The sequence below is a fragment of the Trematomus bernacchii genome, unplaced genomic scaffold (assembly GCF_902827165.1).
Source record: "Trematomus bernacchii unplaced genomic scaffold, fTreBer1.1, whole genome shotgun sequence".
NCBI classification, from domain to species: Eukaryota; Metazoa; Chordata; class Actinopteri; order Perciformes; family Nototheniidae; genus Trematomus; species Trematomus bernacchii.
The window spans coordinates 11113233-11124964 of record NW_022987564.1 but is presented as its reverse complement, the minus strand read 5'-3'; the positions used below and the strand labels follow the sequence as shown (position 1 = coordinate 11124964).

General features: G+C 37.9%; 1 protein-coding gene across 1 annotated transcript; it reads left to right on the top strand.

The window, feature by feature from the left end:
• The first annotated feature begins 7074 nt into the window (after positions 1-7074).
• On the top strand, positions 7075-9412 carry LOC117478242 (CD59 glycoprotein-like). The gene is made up of 4 exons (XM_034125213.1): positions 7075-7091; positions 7294-7371; positions 8025-8132; positions 9115-9412. The coding sequence occupies exons 2-4, from the start codon at positions 7317-7319 to the stop codon at positions 9273-9275; spliced, it is 324 nt and encodes a 107-aa protein (XP_033981104.1). The 5' UTR covers positions 7075-7091; positions 7294-7316; the 3' UTR covers positions 9276-9412.
• The last annotated feature ends 2320 nt before the right edge of the window (positions 9413-11732 follow it).

The window sequence follows — 11732 nt, the reverse complement described above, 5'->3', positions numbered from 1 at the left end:
AAGACATTTGGAACTCCATATATAAGTGTGCGTGTGTGTGTGCTTTACTGTATTGACCACCAGGTGGTGCAGTTGCTCTGTGAAGCTGCAGTCCCGTGAAACTTCTGTAAATCCCAGAATAAAAAAACGTTTAATAGACTTTCACCCTTTTAAAATGTATTATTTTATTATTTAGGTTGATAACAGATGTTAGCTGTTAGCTTTATGCTTAGGTTCATTATTTTATTTTGTGCTGATCACTTGCTTGTTTTTAGTGTGTCACAGCTGAATAGATAAATAGCAGTTTATTAAGAAACAAAAAAGGGATGTTTTTGCTTCTGCAGAATATAATTATTTTCCAATGGAAATCTATATTTGTTGCATATTATTCTATAACTGTAGTCTGCTACTGTTAAATGTTAAAAACATACTTTTATAAAATACATTATAATTACTTTTCATAACTTTATAATTGCACAAAATAAAGAAACCAGCTTAACAAAATCAGAGGTAACTGCAGGTGAAATCATTACTCATTGCTGTTTGACTGAATGAGAAGCAACAGTATCTATTCAGTTAATTGTCCTAATTTTCTTCTGTTATATGCCTACACATGGGTGACCCACCAGTTTATTTCCCTGTCTCAACAAACTCATAAATCCATAGCTGTAATTAATATAGCATTGTTTGGTTTGATATCTAGTCGGGTAAGAGTAAAAGATTGTGACTTCCTCTGCTGTTGCTTCAGGTCTGAACTGAAATCACGTCAACAGTCGCTCGCCGTCGGCCTTAGAAACCACTGAAGGGAGGATATTGAGTTGATTGGCTGCACATCACTTCACACACATGAACAGACAGCAACACACACACACATGCTTCCTGATGGCATGGGACCCCAGACATCTGCCCCTGCTGCACACACACACACACACACACACACACACACACACACACACACACACACACACACACACACACACACACACACACACACACACACACACACACACACACACACACACACACACACTCACACACTCACAACATGTTGACCCTGCACTGCTAATCTAGAGACATAACACACACTGTCCAGTGACCTGCTTTTACATGTCACCCTCTGTTACATTGTCTGTCATGCAAACCTGTAGATGTTCTCAACATACACATTCATCAAGTCCAACACTGTATCATCATATGACGCACGCACGCACGCACGCACGCACGCACGCACGCACGCACGCACACACACACACACACACACTCTCTATTGTGTCACTGTATATCAATGTTTTGTAGTGTAATATCAAAAATAACTTGTAAATTAAATCAGACCTGATATAACATATACATTATTACCGATCAGCATACAGTAATAGAAGTGAACAAGATATAAAAAAGGGAAAATCAATTCAGGATCTACATATAAAAATTGATGGTGCCTTGTGAATCAACCTTTATCCCTTGAAGCACATTGAGAATATGAAATGCAGTTCCATGTGTCTTACATAACATTCCCCTAAAATGTAATCCACACCTGTAACCAACAATTGTACAATAATACACGTTCTCAAATCTGTCAGAAAGTTTGCAATATATTCTTTTAAAATAAAAGTACAAATATATAAATGAATCAGTGTATGATGGTCGCCTCCTTTTCTGCCATCTCTCTCTTCAGTCGAGACTCTAATAAAAAAAACCTTCTCCTAAATCAATTGATGTTCAAAAAATCAATTCTACAGCCTTAAAAAAAACTTTTCCCAAACAAAATAATAAGTCTATTACAGTCATAACTGTTACTGTAGAATGGAGGAACATGTTGCACAAAGAAAAGCTTCAGTGCAAAACAAGTCTCTTGTGTCTCATGGAACAAACTGAAACAACATGAAAGCACAAGAAAAGGTGAACTGTTGACTTTTTCTTTGCTTTTACTTAATTACTTCTCAAAAACACTGTTTTGTGTAAGTGTTTGTTCTTTGTCTGTTGTTCAAGAAAAAAATGGTTCTCTTCCAGTCACCACTTGCAGTGATGAAGAAAACAGAGAGCATCCTGGACACACACACACACACACACACACACACACACACACACACACACACACACACACACACACACACACACACACACACACACACACACACACACACACACACACACTGCAACTGTCTTGAACACTCGCTGCCTGCCCTCTTTCTAAGGCTGATGTTTCCATTACCGAAATAAAAGCATGACGGCTAATCCAGTTGTATGTTCCCTGGACGACACACACATACATCTGTACACACACACACACACACACACACACACACACACACACACACACACACACACACACACACACACACACACACACATACACACACACACACACACACACACACACACACACACACACACATACTGTACACACACACAAACACATAGGGGGCATGTGATTGAAGCAAGACCTCCCGTTGTGTAAAAAGTCAAACAGAGCTTCCTGGAACTCTGGGAATAAATACCAAATATTGGTAAACCACACACACACTCAAGCATGCACACACAAAGACACACTCTTTTTAGTTCATAAAGTACACTGTTTATAATCCATTGAGTCAATTAGATGTAGGATTTAGAGCTACGAGATACGGCCATAGTTTATATGTAAGGTTGAAGGTAGTGTTCTTTTTTCCAGCAGTCTGAATAACAAACAATAAGCACAGATCTGTAAATCTTCAAATTAATCTTTGGTCTAAAGCCAGATGCATTTATTTCACTGGAGAGAGAGAGAGAGAGAGAGAGAGAGAGAGAGAGAGAGAGAGAGAGAGAGAGAGAGAGAGAGAGAGAGGTATGTCCTACATGCATGGACACTCAGGTCATTCCAGATAATTATGCTACCTATGGCGTTTTTCTCTCTCTCCTCCATGCATTTATTAATTTACCGTGTTAACCCTCACACGCCCGACCATGAGCTAATCAAAACACACACTCCCCCTCTCAAACACACACACATGATCAGTTCACGTACTGTACATATATGTGAGGTTTAATTGGTAATTTGGTGCTCTTTAGCGTTCATTGATTGAGTTAATAACGTCCTTAATGAGGACACTATTTCTTCCTATATCTAATTAAAGAGTAGGTACACTGCTTAATTGTCAGTGTCCGGAAAATGACCGTGCAAGTTGGAAACTGTGGCCCATTGGGATCCAAATGTCTGAGAGTATGTGTCCTTACTTTTCTTGGTGTCTCACATGCTGGTGTATAAAGATGACATAACCTTAGGAATGTATTGAGAGATTTCTTTTTTTTGCAAAATGAATCTCTTGCAGAAAATCTTAATCACACAAATGACAGGATGCTGGAATAGGCTGCAGAAAGATATTAATAACTTGTACGGAGAGCTATTAAATAATCTATTGTTCTTATCATTGTTTTGAATGGTGGAAAAATGTGTGCTTCTGCATCATTTGCCAAATATTCAGTCCAACATCTCAGCAAAAGATATTGAACATTATAAATACCCATGCTCGCTTTAAATGAGCTCAACAGGGAGAGCTCTAAAGTGTGTTTCAATCCCCGAAAGAGGTGAGTACCTTTGCACAGTTGGAGCATGATTAGCATAATACATGTCGTTTTGAAGGATGCTCTTTTCATTTAGGGTTTCTTATGGAGTACACTTGTGAAAGTGCGTATATTTGGTGTCTAAATTCATGGTAAGTAGGCTTTTTCCTGAGAATCACACACACACACACACACACACACACACACACACACACACACACACACACACACACACACACACACCACACACACACACACACACACACACACACACAACACACACACACACTCACACAAATGGTCAAATGTTAATTATTTATTAATGCATGGGTTTAAATCTTACGGTGTTGAAGTTTTTCTTCCTTGCAGATGGACAGAATACTGATTGAGAAAGAGAGAGGGATTTAAAAAGAGGTGGAGCAAGGGATGAACAGGAACAAAAATTGATGGAGAGAGAGAGAGAGAGAGAGAGAGAGAGAGAGAGAGAGAGAGAGAGAGAGAGAGAGAGAGAGAGAGAGAGAGAGAGAGAGAGAGAGAGAGAGAGAGAGAGGGGGAATTAGAAAAATCAGTACTTAAAAATAATAACCATGTCATGGCCTGATTGGTTTGATTTTCCCATATTTAACTCAGTGGACTGGGAAATGAGAGAATGACAGAGAGGAATGGAGGGAGATTGAAAGAAAAAAATGAAACAAAAGACAGCGAATGAAAATAGAGTTAAAGAGAGGAACAGCACATGAAGTAAAGGGGGGGAAGAAAGAATAAGAAGAAAACACCAGTTTTCAGTTTTTTTCTCCACTAGCCAATGTTTGGCAAGGTATAGATTTTTTTCCCAGCCAGGCTAGCTGTTTCACAATGACATTTATGCTAAGCTAGGCTAACGTAACCTGCAGACATGAGATCCATATCAATCTTTCTATTGGACTCTTGGTAAGAAAAAAAATGCGATCATTTCCTAATGTGTCAAACTATTCCTCTGGTAAAGAAAACACGTTGTGTTATGCATTCAGTGCTAATATGTTTAATACTTAATATTACGTTTTCCAAAATACATGTTTTGCTTTTGCTCTTTATGGAAAACTATTAAGAGGAATTTGGTATGTTAGCTAAACTTATGCCCAGCACAGCCATTGCTCATTTACAGCTTAGTAATTGTTTCTAGACAGGTCCTCAAAGTGACACTATTTACATTTATAACGTAACGTTGAATTAATTCGCTATTGAATTAGCTTCACTCTTATATGAAATTGCAGATTAATGAATATGTGTTAATCAAAATCCATGCAGCAGATCCAGATCTTTTGAGTTAGATTCAGCTATGAAGCATGTCCTGTAGATTTGGCTGTAACTTGCTGTTAATACTTTTAAGGATCTCTTGTAAAACTTTACATCTTGGTGGCCAAAGAGTTTTTGCTTTGAATAAATGTCATGATTTCGCTACATTTTGTGTTGAAGAAAAACTCAATTGTAATCACATAATGCCACAGCGAGTAATGGGTGTCAACAGTTTTCCTAACATTTAAATAAACAAGTATCCCGTCTTGCTTTTAGTAAACATCTATGTAGGCTGAGTGTGAGCCCTGCAGAGGCACAAAGAAGAAATCCACTTTTAGCCGACACCATGCAGAAAGAAATGAAAGCCCTGGTTTGCCTCATTACACCAGCCTTTAGCCCCGGCCTCAGACAAGAAGTAATGAGCAGCAGGACAGCCAGTCATTAGCCTCAATAGCTCCAATGGCAAAGCAAAGTCACGTTGCTTTCAGATGGCGACATTTAAACCGCTTTGAAAAAATGTTGGGCTTCCCCCTGGGAAAAATGATTCACGATTATTCTTCAAACTCCTCTGAATTAAACATGACACTGACTGCATTCCCTCATGAAATTATTCTCTTGAATTGATTGTTATCACTTGTAGGTCAGGCCCCCCTTTTAAGGGTTGTATTCTGTTAAACCTTGTTACAGGTTATAATATCATCTTATCTATTATTCACAATGACATAATCTCTACTGTTATATAAGCACCAACGCTTCAACTGATTCAAGAAGCGGCAAGTCCATAAAGGTGGACAAACTGAACCATGAACTCTCATTTCAAGCTTCTTGTCCGTATATTAGATTGTGTGTGAGTGTGTTTGTGTGTGTGTGTGTGTGTGTGTGTGTGTGTATGTCTGAACGCTGATTTCAAGCCTTCAGCGGGCTCTGAAACGCACAATGATGTGCAGCAAGAGAGGAGGAAAAAATAAGACTTAATGTGAATTCAGGATTATAAAACTCATAACACCCGGAGGAGAGTTTCAGTCCCGATTGAATGTTTATTGACATAAAACCTGTATCGCTGCCGACAGCAGTGGGAGGTTGAGTCCTTTTATGGAGTGAAAATGTCTTAATAAAAAAACTGCTCTCCTGGCACTTTTCATTGTTAACAGTTAAAACACTGCACAATAGATTTCTTTCTGTACATTTGTTGACCTGTCTTGTGAAATATAAGTACATATTGTTCTAATTAACAAAGAAACTCTCAAATGACGAGCACTTCTTTCTATTACTCTCAGTTCTGCTCTGATTTGAGTTTTTTTACAATAAAGTTGCCATTATTTTATATGTTTCTTATTGCCAACAACTATAGGTAGGTCTCTCAGTTCCTTGACTATATACAGTGCAGATATCAAGTGTTTAGAAAAGTAACAACGCCTCTTAGATTAATAATGCTTTCTACTCTAATACCTTCGGTTATTTTATGTAATTTGATACAGCTTTTACCTGGTAAAGTTTACACTGATTAATGTAAGCCTCTATCTCAGCTGAAATGTGCTGACTCGTCTCCATCTTTGATAGACAGAAATATTACACATATGTGACTTTGAGGGCAAATCCTGCAGCAGTTACAGTTTCTCAGCTCGCAGCATGTAGCTCCACATTTCAGGCAGAGTGGATTTGTATAAACTGCATCAACATGTTACCATATCCCATTCAACATTAATCTGCAACAAACTATCACGATATGCTGCAACTTGTGAAAGGTGGCCCATAAAGTTAGTTTGATTTCTTCCTTATGTATGTCGTTATTTTCTGTTTTCCATCAGTTCCTCCTACTCTCACCTACAGTATCAAGACAGTTCATTTACTTTCCCTCTCTTTCCTTTCTTCTTTAAAGCTTTCTTCTTACATTTCTCCCTTGACTCTTTGCTTGTTTCTCACTTTTATTTCCTAATAGGTTAAAGAGCAGATTTCTGTATTTTTCCACAAGTTGAATAACCATGATTGTGTAATATTTAATTAAAAACGTCCTTTACCCTCTAGTGAGTCCTGTGTCCATTTTGAAATAAAAAACATTGAATTAACTTATAGGTAGATATTTCTAAAGAAAAATACATTCAAAGATTTCTTAAATCTATTTAAAATGTCTCTGTTTTATACGAACAGGGCACTTTATTGGCCATTATTATTGAGGCCTGGATCAAAACCAAACATAGACTTTGAACCCAAACAAATGTTTTGTTTACTTACCCTGTCGATGCTGCTACAAAAGCCTCTTCTCCATGAGCTGAAGGTCATTTCCCTCACATCTAGAGGTAAGTGTTCTTTGACTGCAAGGCTAACATTAGTGGAGAAAATGTTTATATCTGTCCTGCTTTGTAATTTTAAGACATATTTCACTTTTTTTTTTTTACTTTTTGCAAATATTATCCTTTTTTCACTTCAACAATTATTTCCTTCTCTTAATCCAGCTGTGACGCTATTGTGATATTTCCCTTTTTTGTTGTTTTTTTCCAGACTTGACAGCGTTTTCAGTCACGATGAGGAGCTCTGTGGTGTTTTGCCTCGCTGTCAGCTTTGCAATGTTTGGATTTGGTAAGAAAAAAAAAGGTTGTAGAAGGAATCAGTACTGCTTTCATTAAAATGCTTTTTCCTACTCATGAAGAGCGCAGCCAAGTGGGGCTAAGTCAGAGAGATAAAACCATCAGCCTGAGGGGATATTTTGGCAGATCAATGTGCAGTTTGCATGTTCTCTTCTTGCATCATGTGCTTCACACTATGCAGAGTCAGTGAGAAATATGTATTCATAATATTTATCATGATGTCTCAGGTTAGCAGTTTGCTTTGTGCACAATTGTGTTGTTACGTGTTGGTTAGAAATGTATGAAAAACTAAATGTCAGAAGCATTTTATTTTCAGGGATAAAAGGTCCCGGATTTATTTGCTTTGTTATTGAGACGTCACAGTAAACAATTTTTTTTGTTATTATAATTTTAGCAGGAAGTATCATTTACTTACATTTTGGCTGGCACCTCCAATATCTGACATTAAGAGATAGTTAACATCTTGTCAAATGTGCTATTATTCGCTTTCTTGGCAAGAGTTATGTGATAATTTTGATTCAACATTTATTACACTTATCTCAGGAACATGACCATGGGAGATGAGTTCACATTCACAAAACACTGACTGTTCCACCTGAGACTTTACTTACAAATCCTGAATCTTTTGATCCCTCTCTTGTCCAGGCCTCTCCATCCAGTGTTACTCCTGCCCTGATGGCTCCTCCAACAGCTGTGCCGCCAAACTGGAGTGTGACCAGGGACAGGACAGCTGCCTCAAACTCACCAGTGGTGGTAAGTGTTGTTAAATATTTGGTGGATTTGAAAACACAACAGGAAAATACAGATTAAAACTACAGGTCATGAAATACTGAAGGCAGCAAAACAATCTTTTGTCATAAAATAGTCCGGCAAAAATTCAACTGAATGGAAAGTCATTTTGCATTTATTTGACTACTTCATATTTAAAGTTGCATTTTCTTGGTTGAATGCTTTAAATGTAAAGATGTAGCAGTAGGAAATGCCTTTTTTTTTTGCATTAGCAGTAACAAAATGTTGTCTATACATCAGTGTTGCAGGCTCTCACTCACCATTGTGTAACCTCAATCGTCAGACATTTATATAAATGAAAATCTTCAAGATTATTACTTTCAGGAAACAATGGTAAAAAGTTACATTTATGATTTGAATGATAAAAGAACACAATATTTCTGTCATGATGCAGGTCGGTGTGGAAACACATTTTTTGAATTAGAAACCAAAATACACCTCTTTTCTGTTGAACAAAGGTTCAAGGTTTATTTGTTGTTATTCTCCAACACATGGGCTGCGTTCCAAACTGTGTACTTTTCCTTATTTCCAATAATATGTGCTGCAACTGCCATAACAAAGTCAGGCTTGTGCATGCAATATACAGTACATAACACTGGGATATTCTACTTTAGGAAATATTGCACATTGAGCTTTGACCCTTGTGCTACAATAACCCCTGTGCAAGTATTGTGTTAGAACGGGCAGAAGAGCATGCTGCTGAATTTGACATACTATGTATTGGGACATACTTAATATTTAGCTGGCATTATAAATGTATTATCTGGCTGTTCATTTCCTGGCATAAATTGGCAAAAATGTACACATTTGATCTGACAAAAACTAATGACACACAAACAATTTTGAGTATGATAATGCTTTGCTCTGTGTGTCCGTCTTCTTGTTATCTGTTACAATGAATGTAATGCACAAAGGACTAATGCTGTGTCTCTCACTCTCTTCTCAGAAAATACCTACACCTCGTGTATGAGGTACGCAGACTGTGACTTCATGACTCTGGCCGTCAGATATTCCCTCGCTGACTTCGAATTCGACTGCTGTCAGTCAAAACTCTGCAATGGCCAAGAGAAAAGTGGGTTCCAGAAGTTCAAGGACTTTTTCGGTTAAGAAATGAGAAGGAAGAAGAACAAATACAGTCACGTGATTTCAGTATGTGGATTATTTCATGTAGCGTGTATTTGTATTACCTCTGCTGAACATTATTAAGCACTTAACGTCTTAATAAAAAGAATGTTTTTAAAATACTTTGCCAACGATTTATTTTTCTACATTAATCCACTGCAAATATCTCTATCTCATAAACAATGGTTTGATTGACTATAACACATTTTTAACGTCTTATTTCTTTATCCATTACTATATAATTCATACTTTATCACTTTGTTTATAATTATTGCCATTCATCTTGATTCTACTGCTGCAATTTCTTTTTTACTTTGTCTTCTTTTATTCTTTTGAAGTTATTTTAACTCTATATTAGCATTTGTGAAGGTCTTACTTTTTAAGAAGGCCCCCTTTATAAAGAGTTTATCAGTTGTTCGCATTTAGATTTGGTATTTTGACTCAAGACTATTCCGAAAGCTTTTGCGATGCACCCTTGCCAAGGACTCTCTTATTTTCCTGGAGTAATTACCTTGAAAGAAAACAAGTTGTCTTTTTCTTAAAATGTGTTCCACAGGTGCACACACAATTTTAGTTTGAACATTCAAGGCTGCTGTGCAAACATTGATGCAGCATTAAGCAATTGATTGTTTTGTATTCGTCTTAGACAGCACACTGTGTAGCAAGACTGTGAACGATGGATAGACCAGGGGAAACACATCCAGCGGAGAGAGGGGTTGACAACATGATGCTCTTTGTGGCTCAGTGGCCTGAAACACTCCATGTGTGATGGCTGGATGCAAAACTATGATTTTTAAAAGCTCTCATAATAGCAATGACTCCAATCAACAATAGGAAAACAGTCTGAAGAAGATCATCAAAGTCCATGAATGAATGTCTGCTGCCGCCCTTGAATAATAATTAAGATCGCATTGAAATTATAAACAAGCTGCAGTATTCCCCCACAGCCCATTATAGAATAATGTGTTTTTTCTGCAGCAGTGAGTGAGTACAATGTCTTAATTTGTTGACTTTAATCAAAAGAAGGACAACATCTGTTACCTGAAACAATGAGTGTGTGCATGTCAATGTGTGTTTTGTGTTTGTGTGTGTTGGTGTAATTCTATCCTTTGGATGTCACAAAACAAGATTGGGTGAGAACATGTATTCTTGCCAAATAACTCTAGATGTTTTTTTAAATGTACAAAGTTGAGGGTTACAGGGAATTATTCCAAGACAATCAAAATGCATCATAGCGAGTGATGCTATTTTATGCAAAATATATAAATGTGTGGGCGTGTGTGTGTGTGTGTGTGTGTGTGTGTGTGTGTGTGTGTGTGTGTGTGTGTGTGTGTGTGTGTGTGTGTGTCTGCTTGCAACAACCCTGTCCAGGTGGCTCGATAATTAAAAACATTTCTCACACTTGATTTTACATAAAAATCTCAATGATAACATCTGGCTGAGCATGGGAAGGAAAATACCAGGTGTGTGTGCGTGTGCGTGTGTCCGGTGTGTGTGTGTGTGTGTGTGTGTGTCCGGTGTGTGTGTGTCCGGTGTGTGTGTGTGTGTGTGTGTGTGTGTGTGTGTGTGTGTGTGTGTGTGTGTGTGTGTGTGTGTGTATGTGTGTGTGTGTGTGAATAACTGGGAAACGGAGTCTATAACGAGCTTGAGTGTCGGGTGAAATCAGTAATCTTTTGGTAATGTTATTATAATATAACAAAGATTAATAAACATGGAATGCAATAACAAGTATGTGGCACCTGTCCTCTCGCACATGTACTAGCCACAACAAAACAGGACAAACTCATAAAAACATACTGCCCCTACTGGACTTGAAAATGTGGTGTATTGAGCTCTTGAGGCCACTGTAACGAAGACCCCAACAAACCAAATCCTTTCCACCAAACTGATGAAATAGAATAAAACAGGAAATATGTCATGATTCCTAAGTCAGTTGGCAGATGCTACAGGTACGTGTCTGTGATCAAAACCCTAAAGATGGTAGAATATATTTCAGAGGCGATGATGGAACGGGAAGACTGATCTGTCAGCTCGTCTCCCAGCCTGTAAGACTGACGGAGAGGAAAGCTTCCTGATGCAGAGTCGAGTGCATTTCACAGACAAACTAGCAGCGTGACACACAGAGAAAAAACAACAGCTGACACGTTGTAAAGCCTTTGTTCAAGCACTGAAATATACTGAAGCCTGCAGCAGCACTTGTGACTGTTTTAGCTGATATCCATATACAGCAACTATAATCAGAGAGTATCAGCTGCTTTTTGAAAGGTAGAAGCCTGTTTTTAATTAACAGCAGGTGTTCGGTCGGATGTTGAAACAGGAAGATGTCTCGGCGAGTAATTGAAGTTTAACATTGTGAAGAAGTTTTCTTGTTCAGACTGCGTGACGCCTCAGGAGCTTTCTGTTTTCTCTCCTGCCCTCTTCTTACTCTCTCACTTTTTTGCA